Source organism: Armigeres subalbatus, chromosome 2, assembly GCF_024139115.2.
Source record: "Armigeres subalbatus isolate Guangzhou_Male chromosome 2, GZ_Asu_2, whole genome shotgun sequence".
NCBI classification, from domain to species: domain Eukaryota; kingdom Metazoa; phylum Arthropoda; class Insecta; order Diptera; family Culicidae; genus Armigeres; species Armigeres subalbatus.
Genome location: NC_085140.1, coordinates 181,999,698 through 182,012,234, shown reverse-complemented (window position 1 = coordinate 182,012,234; position 12,537 = coordinate 181,999,698). Strand labels below are relative to the sequence as shown.

Sequence of the window (12,537 nt, the reverse complement as noted above, 5' to 3'; positions counted from 1 at the left end):
TGCCGATATTGGAGAATGAAGTCATCAATAACAACACCAGACTATTCCGATTGAATTATTTCCAAATAAATGGCGATTCGTAAATTCTTCTAATAAACGAGACCAAACAAACACTCCTGAATAACATTTTCATACTTTTGATTTAATTTGAGCTATTTGAAATAGTGGAGAATAACGTTCATTCCATGTGTGTATGGGCAGAAAACTTGAAATTTTCAAAAAAATGTAGCTCAAAAACGGCTCTATGAACATTTCTAATTTTTTGATATGTTATGTAAAAATATTTGAATTTTCATAAAAAAATATAAAAATATATAGTCGTTGTGGTCCAACATTTAAAAAATCTTAAAAAACGAATATTTTGACCATTTTAGCAAATTTGAGTACACCAATACACCAAATCAACAATTTTAGTAAGAACTAGAAGTAATAAGCTTTCTATCCATAAAAAAATATTGCAAATCGATCCAGTGGTTCAAAAGTTATGATTTTTTTGAAATAAAAAATTTTGAAAAATAGCGAATTTTCTGGTAACCCTATATCGAACATGGTCAACCTAATAAAAAAATAAAAAAAATAGGGGGCTAAATATTTTCGATGACGAACATACCAAGCGATTTTGAGCAAAATTGGACAACTTTTTTTTCAACTCTATTCTTTTCCCGTGGAATCGCTGATGTAAGACGCAAGTGAATGTATTTAAAAGTACCCAACGATCAATAAATTAAGAGTAATATTAGAAATTTTAGCAAAAATTCTTTTTACGCCACATTCGATTTACGTCCCCCCAATAAGTGACGTAAAAAAAGGGTTGAGTGTACCACTTTTTCTGACAACGGTTTATATTCCAGAATGTATTAGACCATAGCTTCCCAAAGTTGAGGGGTCGCGACCCCCTTCCATAAGATTTACACAGGCTGGGGGGTCGTGACCCACCACTTTGGGAAACTATGTATTAGACTAAATCGCGTGATTGTCAGTACTTTAGAAACGACTAACCTTTAAAAATCTAATATTTTGTGTTTCAACGTTATGAGGTATTCCTTTCGTTAACTGCTCATAAATTCATAACAGTCCCATGTTTGCTCGATTTCCTATTTAAATGGGACTGTTGTGTATTTATGGGCAGTTCAGGGAAGGTAAAATTAATCCAACACCTTCCACACGTAGAATAAATCGGAAGCATTTTGCATGTGTGAATGTATATTGAATTACAAACGAATTCGTCCAATCATCGCGTCGCGTGATAGAGTCTCCAGTGATTACAGATGAGAATAAAACAGCCCAAGTGCGGTGCCCGTTTTTGCATTCAATGTTCACATGTATTACCAAACCGAAGAAATGGGTATCAAGTCGTAATCGCAAAGATAAAGCAATGATAAACACAAAATCTAATAAAGCAAAAGTGGTCATTGTGCCATAAATTAAAGCAAAAGAATAGCATATTTTTTAAATGAAATTGAATGTTATATTTCTCCTTTATAACAAACATTATTTACTGTTTTTGACATAAATTTTGTTTTACATTTCATTAAAAATTATTTTCCGAAATTGTATTTACGTCATCCTTACTGTGAAGATTCCAACAGATTCGCGTGACGCCTGTGATCAAGAGAATGTAGGCGCGTATTTTTTTGGCCGTTAAATTAAGCTGAAGCGGAAAGTAGTCTCTCATTCGCTCACGATAAGTCGTAGTGAAACGTCTACTTGAACAGCAATCTATTAGAATTCTACTGGACAAATATAGTGACTCTAATCAAGTATAATAGGAGTAATAACAAATAACAAAAATGCAAATCACTTTCACCATAAACGGACAGAACTTCTCGGGTAAGTTGCATCATGTTGTGAAATTATAATGGTTTATTATTCGATACACATATCACGATTGTAAGCAAAAAATATAACACAACAAAATGCCAGTCATTATGAAGCGAAATTAAAAGATATTAGACTATTAATATGTTAAATATTTTGGAGTAGTGTAATATAAACTTTAGCACTCGAATTCAAATACACCCAAAGTTTTTACACAGCTTGGCTTTAGTCGATTAAGGCCATTTGCGGTAATGGAACAATCAGTTAAACCCACGGAAAAATTCACAGAAAATCGTTCAGGTTCAGGTTAACCGATAAATTAATGACTTCCGACTGCGTACAGAACAAAAAAATGGGTGTATTAGATAACATACCTATAGGTATTTTAATTCATGGCCATATAAAAAAGTGCTAGTAAATCAAATTAGATAAATTAGAAAAAACTGTGCTGGATCGTTCATTTGTAATGCTTCTTTTACAGTGGGGTCGCTTTTTATGCGGAATAATTTTGATTCATGATTATTAAGTTGCCCCATCAAAAAATCCAAAAGGAAGGAATTGAAGTAGACAATGACATTGGAGAAATGTATTCGTGTATAAGGCGACCCTAGTGTAATCAATAAAAGTTTTTGGTATACATTATCATTCAACATCTTGTTGTTAATACTGCAAATTAGGGTAAATTTTAAAAATTTAATTTTAATAAACGTGAATCGTATATTTATGAAAAGTACACCAGATAGATAGGTATATCGATGTAAGCATGACTAGTCAAAACAAAACATTGTGACGCATTTTCAAAATGACCTATCCTAATTATATTGCATTCAACGAACTATTGCAGTCGATCCAAAAACCGTCCCAATTGATACGTCGCTGAACACGTTCATCCGCAACCATGCCCATCTCAGTGGGACGAAGTTTATGTGCCTGGAGGGAGGATGTGGAGCCTGTATCGTCAATGTCAACGGAATTCATCCAGTTACCAAGCAGAGCGCGTCGTGGGCTGTAAATTCGGTATGTTTAATTTCTCTCAATGTAGTCTTTACATAAAGCTCGGCATGTCTCATAATCTGCATATCATGCTGAAATTGATGAACAGTTGTCTACCTTTAGTCGAGAACATCCAATCTTTAGTTTCCGAACATCCGATCGTGATCAAATTCAAAAGTGCTCAATAGTTATAAGTCGAATTTCGGACACACGCTTTCGGAGCAATGTTGCAAATAAGTTACGAAAAGTCTATCACGTTATTTTCCAAACAAATACTTAGTATGTGTTTACATGTGTGAATGTATGTACAATCGCATTCATGTACACCACAGCTAACTAAAGATTTTTTTATACGCAAACCCCTTTTCCAATGAGATACCTATAACATGATTTTGAAAATTTCGAGGAGATAAACATTGTGCACAGAAATTAGGTACGTACACTGCATTGCAATATGGTTCCTAACTTTGCGCATGATATATTTTAATGAAGGTCAAAAATAACAAACCAAATTCTCATGAGATTGCTTCCACAATATTATAATTATTGGTTCCATATTTAATCAGTCGTCGCTGAATGTATGTAAAATAAAAAAATACGAAAATTACAGTTTTTCGGGTAGACAGTCCCTTATCATTTGCAAGGAATACCCAATTTTGTCATTTTCACTGTTTTTAGAGCAGTTTTTAACTACTAGAATGTACATATGTGTCATTTAATGGCGGCAAAATGTATTCACTGTTATAATAAGAATATATATTTTTTATATTCCGAAATTTGCTTTTAACGCATTCTATAATAAAAATAAGTAAGTAAGTATAATGAAAATAACCAAAAAATGCGCAAAGTTAGGTGCGTGCAAGGTAATTGTAACATGTAAGTTCTTATCTCCGACATATTTAAACTACTAGGAGATTTACAATGGTGTGAAAACTCATATGTGGATATATACGTTATGTGGAAGATATTGATTTGGAAAATGTATTGGAGGTAACCAATTTCCCTTCGATGGGACTCGAACCCATGACCCTACAGTACGCTAGACTGGCGCTTTTAACCAACTAAGCTACGAAGAACCTCCGTCGGCCTTCGCAACCTAGCGGCTACTGAACGAGCTCGAGATTCCCAAATTGGCCGCATAGTCAAATCATTCGCAATCCATTTCTCAAGCCAACACTTCCTTTGACTGTTCGCAGTGTTCATTAAGCACTTCCACAGTTATTAACTGCGAGTTTTCTAAGCCATGTTACCATTTTTGCATTCGTATATCATCAGGATAACACGATGATAATTTTATGTCCAGAGAAGTCGAGGAAATTTCCAGCCCAAAAATTTCCTAGGCCAGACTGGGAATTTAAGTAAGAACAGGTAATAATCTGACAACTTTATTGCGAGAAGATTTTCTTCATGGAGAATATTTAATTAGTGATCACATTTTAATTTATTCACGCTCTATTGTAAACTGCATTGACTCACATATCATTGACCTCTGGCTATCGACGAGACATTCCAATAAAGATTTAAATTGTCACCACAAAGGATAAATATTAAAATCGTAATTATTATACTACGATCACAATATAGATTAGTGCTTACATTAATTTTCCTATTTGCTCATTTCCAGTGCCTGTTCCCAGTGTTGTCTTGCCATGGACTGGACGTTGTCACCGTAGAAGGGATTGGAGACAAGTACGATGGCTATCACGCAACGCAAAAGGTATTGGCGCACTTCAACGGCACGCAGTGTGGGTACTGCTCCCCAGGAATGGTCATGAACATGTACAGCCTGTTGCAATCCAAGAAGGGAAAAGTATCAATGAATGAAGTTGAAAATTCTTTCGGAGGAAACATATGCCGTTGTACCGGCTATCGTCCCATTTTGGATGCATTCAAATCGCTTGCTTATGATGCCGAGCCTCGATTGAAACAGGCCTGTATGGATATTGAGGATCTCAATAAGATCTGCCCGAAGACTGGAAGTGCGTGTGCTGGAAAATGCTCTGCCGCTGGAAAGCTGCTTGATAAGAAGGGTATCCATATGAGTTTCACTGAGGATAAAGAATGGCACAAGGTTTATAACATAAGTGACGTTTTCGCTATTTTTGAAAATATTGGATCGAAACCATACATGCTGGTCGCAGGTAACACTGCTCATGGTAAGTATAAATATATATTAAAGGAGTGCCGCCCAAACTTAAAATTTACAATTCCTACAGGTGTCTATCGTAGAAGTGATAAACTTCAAGTATTCATCGATGTCAATTCTATAGATGAACTGCGATACCATTCCCTTGCTAACAACTTGGTCATCGGAGCTGGCGTATCATTAACCGAATTGATGGACATTTTGTCAACCGCTGCGAAAGAAAACGACAATTTTGCATACTGTTCAGAACTTGTAAATCACATTGACTTGATTGCCAACGTCCCTGTGCGAAATACGGGAACAATTGCAGGAAACTTGAGCATCAAAAACCAACACAATGAGTTTCCTTCCGATTTGTATCTTATTCTAGAAGCTGTTGGCGCAACATTGACAATTGGTAGGTCGTTATTTTCTATATTTGAGGTAGTAATTTACTAGAAGTATTTCAATTAAAGTCGAATCTGGTGGCAAGACCACGGAAGTTAAACCATCGGAACTAGTCAGTTTGGACATGAACAAGAAGCTAATCTTAAACATCAGTCTACCACCCTTGGACCCAAAATATCACGAATTTCGCTCATTCAAAATCATGCCACGAGCTCAAAATGCACATGCCTATGTGAATGGTGCTTTCCTGTTAAAATTCAATAACAACAAAACCATGGTTGAATCTGCAAATATTTGCTTCGGTGGTATCAACCCTAACGTAAGAATTATGAAATATTCAACATATTATCAAGTTCAAATTGTAAGAACATTCCCCTTTCTCATTTAGTTCACCCATGCTGCATCAACAGAGAACTATCTCGTTGGAAAAAACCTTTTCGCGAACGAAACCGTTCAGGATGCTCTGAAAACACTTTCAGACGAGCTCCACCCAGACTGGGTTCTACCAGATGCATCTCCCGAGTACCGTAAAAATCTGGCCATTTCTTTGCTCTACAAGTTCATCCTAAACATCGCCGGCAAAGAAAACACCGCTACTGTTAAATCTTCGTTCAAATCTGGTGGCACTATCCTGGAAAGACCGCTATCGACCGCTTCGCAGCGTTTCGATACCGTCAAGGAAAACTATCCGCTAACAAAGAATATACCGAAGATCGAAGGGCTTGCTCAAACTTCCGGAGAAGCGAAGTACACCAATGACTTCCCGGCGCTGCCGAATGAGCTGTATGCGGCCTATGTGCTCGCAACAGAACCGCACTCCAGGATTGAAGATATTGACGCATCGGAAGCACTGGTGAGTAAATATCCGAAATTTATGTGGGGTGGGTTATAATAATAAACGTACATAATTACTAGCACTCATTCATTCCCTAGTTAAATGTCTTATCAATATTATTAAACAATCCGCCAATCACTCTTAACTTTCCAGAAAATTCCAGGAGTGGTAGGATTCTTCTCGGCAAAGGACATCCCTGGTGTCAACAATTTCATGTACTTCCCGTACTTCATGGGCAGTGACGTGGAACCAATCTTCTGCGCCGAAAAGGTCGAATACCATGGTCAACCGATCGGTATGGTGGTCGCAGAAACCTTTGCACTGGTAAATCGCGCCGTTAAAGCCGTTAAGGTTACGTACGGTAAGCGTGAAGTGGAAAAACTCTACCCCACAGCCCAAAGTGTGCTGCAAGCGGAAGCCAACGATCGCATCAAAGAAATGAGCTACGGTACCCACGGTGATAAATACGACAGTGCGTCCGGTGGGGATGTTAAGGTAAAGGGTCGTTTCGAGATCGGCGGTCAGTACCACTATTACATGGAAACGCAATCATGCGTCTGTATTCCTATCGAGGACGGCATGGATGTGTACTCTGCAACGCAATGGGTTGACTTCACCCAAATTGCAATTGCTAGAATGTTGAAAGTTCCGCAGAATAGCCTCAACCTATACGTTCGTAGACTGGGTGGGGCTTATGGTGGCAAGATAACACGAGCAACTATGGTAGCTTGCGCATGTGCCCTTGCCGCACATTTGACGAAGAGACCGGTTCGATTCGTCATGGCCTTAGAAGCGAACATGGAAGCCATCGGAAAGCGATATCCAGTCATTGCTGACTACGAAGTTGACGTTGATAACAATGGAAAGATTGTTAAGCTGTATAACGAGTATATGCATGATTTTGGATCATCTTTTAACGAATCGGTGGGTCATGCTGGGGAATACTTCAGCAATTGTTACGATAAAAGTGTTTTCAAAACAGTCCCCAAAGGTATTCGAACGGACTGTGCTAGCAATACTTGGTGTCGGGCTCCAGGAACTACAGAAGGCGTTGCTATGATTGAAACCATCATGGAACATATCGCCTTCGCAACCGGTAAAGACCCCTTGGATGTTCGTATGGCCAACATGCCGGAAGATATGAAAATGCTCGAACTGATGCCTCAGTTCCGATCGGATGTACAATATGATGTCCGAAAGAAGCAAATTGAGGAATTCAACGATGAAAACCGTTGGCGTAAACGCGGTATTGCCATTGTTCCAATGAGATATCCCGTTGGATATTTTGGATCACTATCGGCAATAATTTCTATTTACCATGACGATGGAACCATTGCCGTTTCACATGGCGGAATCGAAATGGGTCAAGGCATAAACACCAAAGTTGCACAAGTTGTTGCTCACATTCTAAATGTTCCGATGGACAGAGTTATTATCAAGCCTACACATAACTTGACCTCACCTAATGCAATCTGTACTGGCGGTAGTATGACGAGTGAAACTGTTTCTTATGTAAGTATACGATTATTTGTTCTAACTTTTATAAATAATGCGATTTAATCTACTCAACAGGCTGTTAAACGGGCTTGCGAAATCATTTTGGAGCGCATGAAACCAATTCGGGAAGAAAATAAAGACGATTCTTGGGAATCTCTTGTTGAAAAGTGTCATAACCAGAGTGTCGATCTTTCTGCAACGTACATGTACAAGGCTTCCGATTTGTCTCCGTATATAATTTGGGGTTTGAGCTGTTCAGAGGTCGAAATTGACATTCTCACCGGAAATGTTCAGCTTCGTCGTGTGGACATTCTCGAAGACGTTGGCGAAAGTATGAGTCCAGGAATCGATGTTGGTCAAATCGAGGGATCATTCATTATGGGACTGGGCTACTATCTGACGGAGGCTCTTGTTTTCGACCCGGAGAACGGAGCTCTACTGACCAATCGCACCTGGACCTACAAACCTCCTGGCGTCAAGGATATTCCCGTTGACTTCCGAGTTCGCTTCCTGCAAAACAGCTCCAATGCCACCGGAGTACTGCGCTCGAAAGCAACTGGTGAACCGGCGATGAATATGACTATTTCCATAATTTTTGCGTTGAGACATGCATTGATGGCTGCTCGTAAAGATGCCGGTTTGCCAAATGACTGGGTCTCGCTTGGAGCACCATCAACACCAGACCAAATATATAAATTAGCTGGTAATTCGGTTGATCATTTCAAATTGTACTAAGTAGTGTAAGAATATATTATGCTATCCAAGACACATTATTCTAACTCTTAATAGAGAAGTATCGGTTATGGTTAAGAAATAAAAGAAAAGAAGTTTGTATACATCGAATCTTTTTGTTTAAGTTTACGACCTACACGAAGCCTTTTCCACCAAATCACGAATTGACATTTATTTGTTCCAGGTTTTATTCATTTTATTTATTTAACTTACATCTAAACAGAAAACACTGAATCACCAATTTGACGCCACAACAGAACCGTTTGTTGTGGCGTCTTCCATCCACATCTTTTCATCCACGATTTGTACTTTGTGCGCCCACCTCGCTCGCTGCGCTCCACACCTTCTTGTACCTGCCGGGTTGGAAGAGAACACTATGCTTGCAAGGTTGCTGTCCAGCATTCCTTCCCTGCCCATCGTACCTTTCCAGCTTTAGCTACCTTCTGGATACTGGGTCCGTCGTACAGTTGGCGAGCTCGTGGAGTACGCGGTACTTTTGAAGGATTTGCCGTAGAGTAAAGATCTGGTCCGCCGTCTTATAACTTCCCAAAAATTCATTCACTATTGGTGATAGACTGCGGAATATGATCAGGGTTATCACATTATAGGCAGTATTTAGGATGGTGATCGCTCGAAAGTACTCACACTCCAGTTTATTGCCGTTCTTGTAGATGGGGCATAAGATCCCTTCTTTTTACGCATCCCGTAGCTGTTCTGTTTCCCAGATTCTTACTCTTAGCTTGTGGAAAAAATTAGCCAGCTTTTCCTGATTCATATTCATGAGTTCAAAACCAACACCATCCTTACCAGTTACTTTATTGTTCTTTAGCTGTAGGATGGCATCCTTAACTTCCCTCAATGTGGAGGCTGGTTGGCTTCCATCGTCCGCTGAACTGACGTAGTCGTCTCCTTCGCTGCCTTGACCTCCAATGTATGTAATCTCAACGCCATTCAAGTCTCTCTTGAAGTACTGCTTTCGATGTCAGGATGTTGCCATCCTATTTCCTGCCAATTTCAGCTCCTGCACGAAGCCTTTGCAAGATGCGTTGTGTTTCTGATATAACTTGCGTGTTTCTAGATAACGTCACACACCTTCCATATCCCCACCCTCCCTTCGCTTCTTGCAGGCGACGTTTCTTCTCGAGAATAAGGCGGGTCTGCTGTCTCCGTTTCCGTCTATAGCGTTCTACGTTCTGCCGGGCCCCTTGCTGCAGTAGTGCGACCGCCTGCACTGCATCCTTCTCCTCCAGAATCTGTCTACACTCTTTATCGAATCAATAGTTCCTTCAACTACGTCCCACACACCCGATGTTGCTCTTCGCTGTGTCGGTAATGACTGCTTTAACTGTACTGTAGCAGTCCTCAAGAAGGGCCCCATTGAGCTCACTCCCATCCGGAAACGCCTTGACATGCGCATATGCAATAGCAGCAAATGATGCCCCTGTGCGTTAAATACGTTTTGTATTTTGTATAAGACTGGAAAATTACCCTATCGTCGTCATTTCTTGTCTCTACCATCGCATCGGTTCAAGGCAGCACTACTTCGTCAGCGTAGTGAATCAATTCGTGTGGAACTAACTCCAAGTGGTCCTAGAGGAAAACCTCCTGCAGCTGAGTGGTACTAACCTACCGGTTGATCAATTTCATTTTTCCATTTGTAGTCCTTTCTTAGCTGGTTATGTCAGCAAGATACGCAAGAAGATCCATTTTCGGTTATCATCAACAGGAAAGTAGTAGCGGGTAATCACGACATTTGAAACATGTTGAATATCATGTTCTCGACATAAATTTGTAAACTTTCACAATTTGTTGCATTACTATTACGAAAACAAAATCGGCTGCAAAAAAAACTAATGTTAAACAAACACGTCAGTTCGCGAGTTTGTGACTTTCTAATGCATTTAAAATATGTTTCAAGAATGGTGTATGACAAAGCTCCCGAATGGTAGTGTAAAACGACTCAATTGCCTGTGAAAAAATGTCGAGCGCATGGTTGTTTGTTTTACTATATTTTTTGTTTACTATATTTTTTTTACATATTTCACGTTGGTCCGATACCGTAATAGCGTACAACTACTGTAGTTTATTCTTTGTGTAGTGCACATCTATATGCATCAGACTAAAGCAATGATGCTCAGCATTTTGGATTTTTCCTTAATTTGCTTATCATACAATAAAAATGAGTGAGTTCAGTGCGTGTTTTCTCTTGTTTCGGACGCGCGATCGTTCCGAAATATTATGTTCTGCATTGCGCGGCCGGTAATAAGAGTAGCCATCGAACAAGTAAGTGCAGTGCGTATTTTAGTCGTCGGGATAGAAATAAAATATCTATCTTGTGTTCGGTGGCTCATGCGCATGTCGCGCGTGGTCGAAAAAAGCGCGTTCTTCAATAGTTTGCTGTAGCCATCCTAGCAGCACACATGTACCTCGTGAGTTACTGCAACTCATATGTGACCAGATTTGGTCACAATCAAGTTGCTGCAACCATTTATGTCTGACTTGTGCTGCTCGGGCATCGAGCAAGTGAGTACAGATTGCCGCGCTTCCGTGCGGTCGTCCAAAACGCGAATCTCCTAAGTTTTCATATGACACCGGGCGTGCATGTTTTAACTTTCAACTCGTATTAGTGGTATTTCCCATCCCATAGATCGCATTCCTTACCAAAGTGAATCCAGATAAATTATCCTTTGTAACTAAAACGATATTCTATCCCAAAACAATCGTGGAGATGCAGAGGTATACTCGGTCTCTAGTAGCAACGAGAGTCGGACTAACAATCCTTCCCTTCCTGTATGACCGTAAGGACGTGGCTGGTGCCGTTATTGACTTTAAATATTTGGGCTCTTGAAACGTGTACATTGAGAATGGGTAGCTAATCCCATTAGTTGTATTCTCTGTACAATTTCGCAAGTTCAGTCAATCACGGAGTAGCAACTACTGAATTGTGCGGCCATAATGCTCATGCTCATGCTTAACCCTTAAATGCGCAAGGCGATTTTTTTAGAATTCGTCGGAAATATTTTTAATGTCAATAACCATTGAAATCATTACCATTAAACGTATTGTCGGTTTGTTGTTTTAAAACAATATTGCGCATTTAAGGGTTAATTTGCTTCTCACACAATAAAAATGTAAGTTAGTACTGAGATCACCGTGAACGTCCACCCGTTTTGGGATGTTGTCGTCCACAAACCTGGGCCAGCTCATCTTGGTGTTATCTCAGGGTCGGATTTAGACCACGGAAAACTGGACAACCCTATACTCACCTGCCGACCAATCGAGCGAACAATGGAAAGGCCACTACCTAGATGAGGGTAACATTTGTAATACAATCAAGCTAAGATTGAGAGGGTTTCGTTTTGCAAAATATAATTTTATTTAGATTCAACCAAATCTGGGGATATGACGGATGATGGCGACGATCGTTGAGGCCCGTTCTGCGATTTCAAGTGCAAGGGGGAGAGGGGAAGGCTATAACATACCTTAATGATGCTAGAAGCACGTGTTGGCTGGTATGAGCGTCGCGTTGCTCGCGAACCGACGCCGCTTTGCTGTGATCTCGACAGGCCAACAGTGCTTGGATGTCTTCCCCTTAAATTAAGAGAATCTTGCCGACGAGGGTCGGCTGGTTGCGGGCGGGAACTGCGACCGTCCTCGGTTACGTCGCCACCAGAGAGATCTGCACCGCCTCGAGGGTTATATGCACCTTGTGCAATTCGGTCGTGAGTGAAATTCCAACAGCCTTTGGCAGTAGGCTCTGGAAGAGGTGTTGTCTGGAATCGGGATATAGTTAAATCCGAGGGCGCGCTACGAAACAGCCAGCGAGGCGTGTACCGGGAGGTCCCGTTGAGCATGCGGTAGAGGGGTCGGTTCAGCACCAGATGGACGGAGGAGACCGGACCTCGCACTTCGTGCATCCACTCGTCACTCGGCACTACAGGAGGATATTGCCTCGAGGATCTACGCGCTCAGCTTTTTCATATTTAACACCACACGGTCGTTTCAAATTGATCTGATTATTCGTTTCACATCTAGAGGCGCGCGCATCGTTTAGCTTTAGATTTTATATCTCACACTGGCGACTTCTGTTGACATTTTCGTACTAAACAATTTTTCGGGCAACATTCAC

General features: G+C 40.3%; 1 protein-coding gene across 1 annotated transcript; it reads left to right on the top strand.

Annotated features, from left to right (window-relative positions):
- The first annotated feature begins 1,688 nt into the window (after positions 1–1,688).
- Positions 1,689–8,498, top strand: LOC134211345 (aldehyde oxidase 1-like). The gene is made up of 8 exons (XM_062688125.1): positions 1,689–1,830; positions 2,663–2,835; positions 4,436–4,967; positions 5,028–5,354; positions 5,413–5,663; positions 5,733–6,197; positions 6,333–7,691; positions 7,752–8,498. Exons 1-8 carry the CDS (start codon positions 1,791–1,793, stop codon positions 8,409–8,411), a joined length of 3,807 nt encoding a protein of 1,268 aa, XP_062544109.1. The 5' UTR covers positions 1,689–1,790; the 3' UTR covers positions 8,412–8,498.
- Positions 8,499–12,537: the final 4,039 nt, after the last annotated feature.

What these genes read in the sequence shown, in the direction of transcription:
- LOC134211345 (XM_062688125.1), top strand. Translation starts at nt 1,791, where the DNA reads ATGCAAATCACTTTCACCATAAACGGACAGAACTTCTCGG. An exon ending in TGGCGCAACATTGACAATTG is followed by an intron (nt 5,355 to 5,412) that starts GTAGGTCGTTAT and finishes TTTCAATTAAAG; the next exon opens with TCGAATCTGGTGGCAAGACC. An exon ending in CGAGTGAAACTGTTTCTTAT is followed by an intron (nt 7,692 to 7,751) that starts GTAAGTATACGA and finishes TCTACTCAACAG; the next exon opens with GCTGTTAAACGGGCTTGCGA.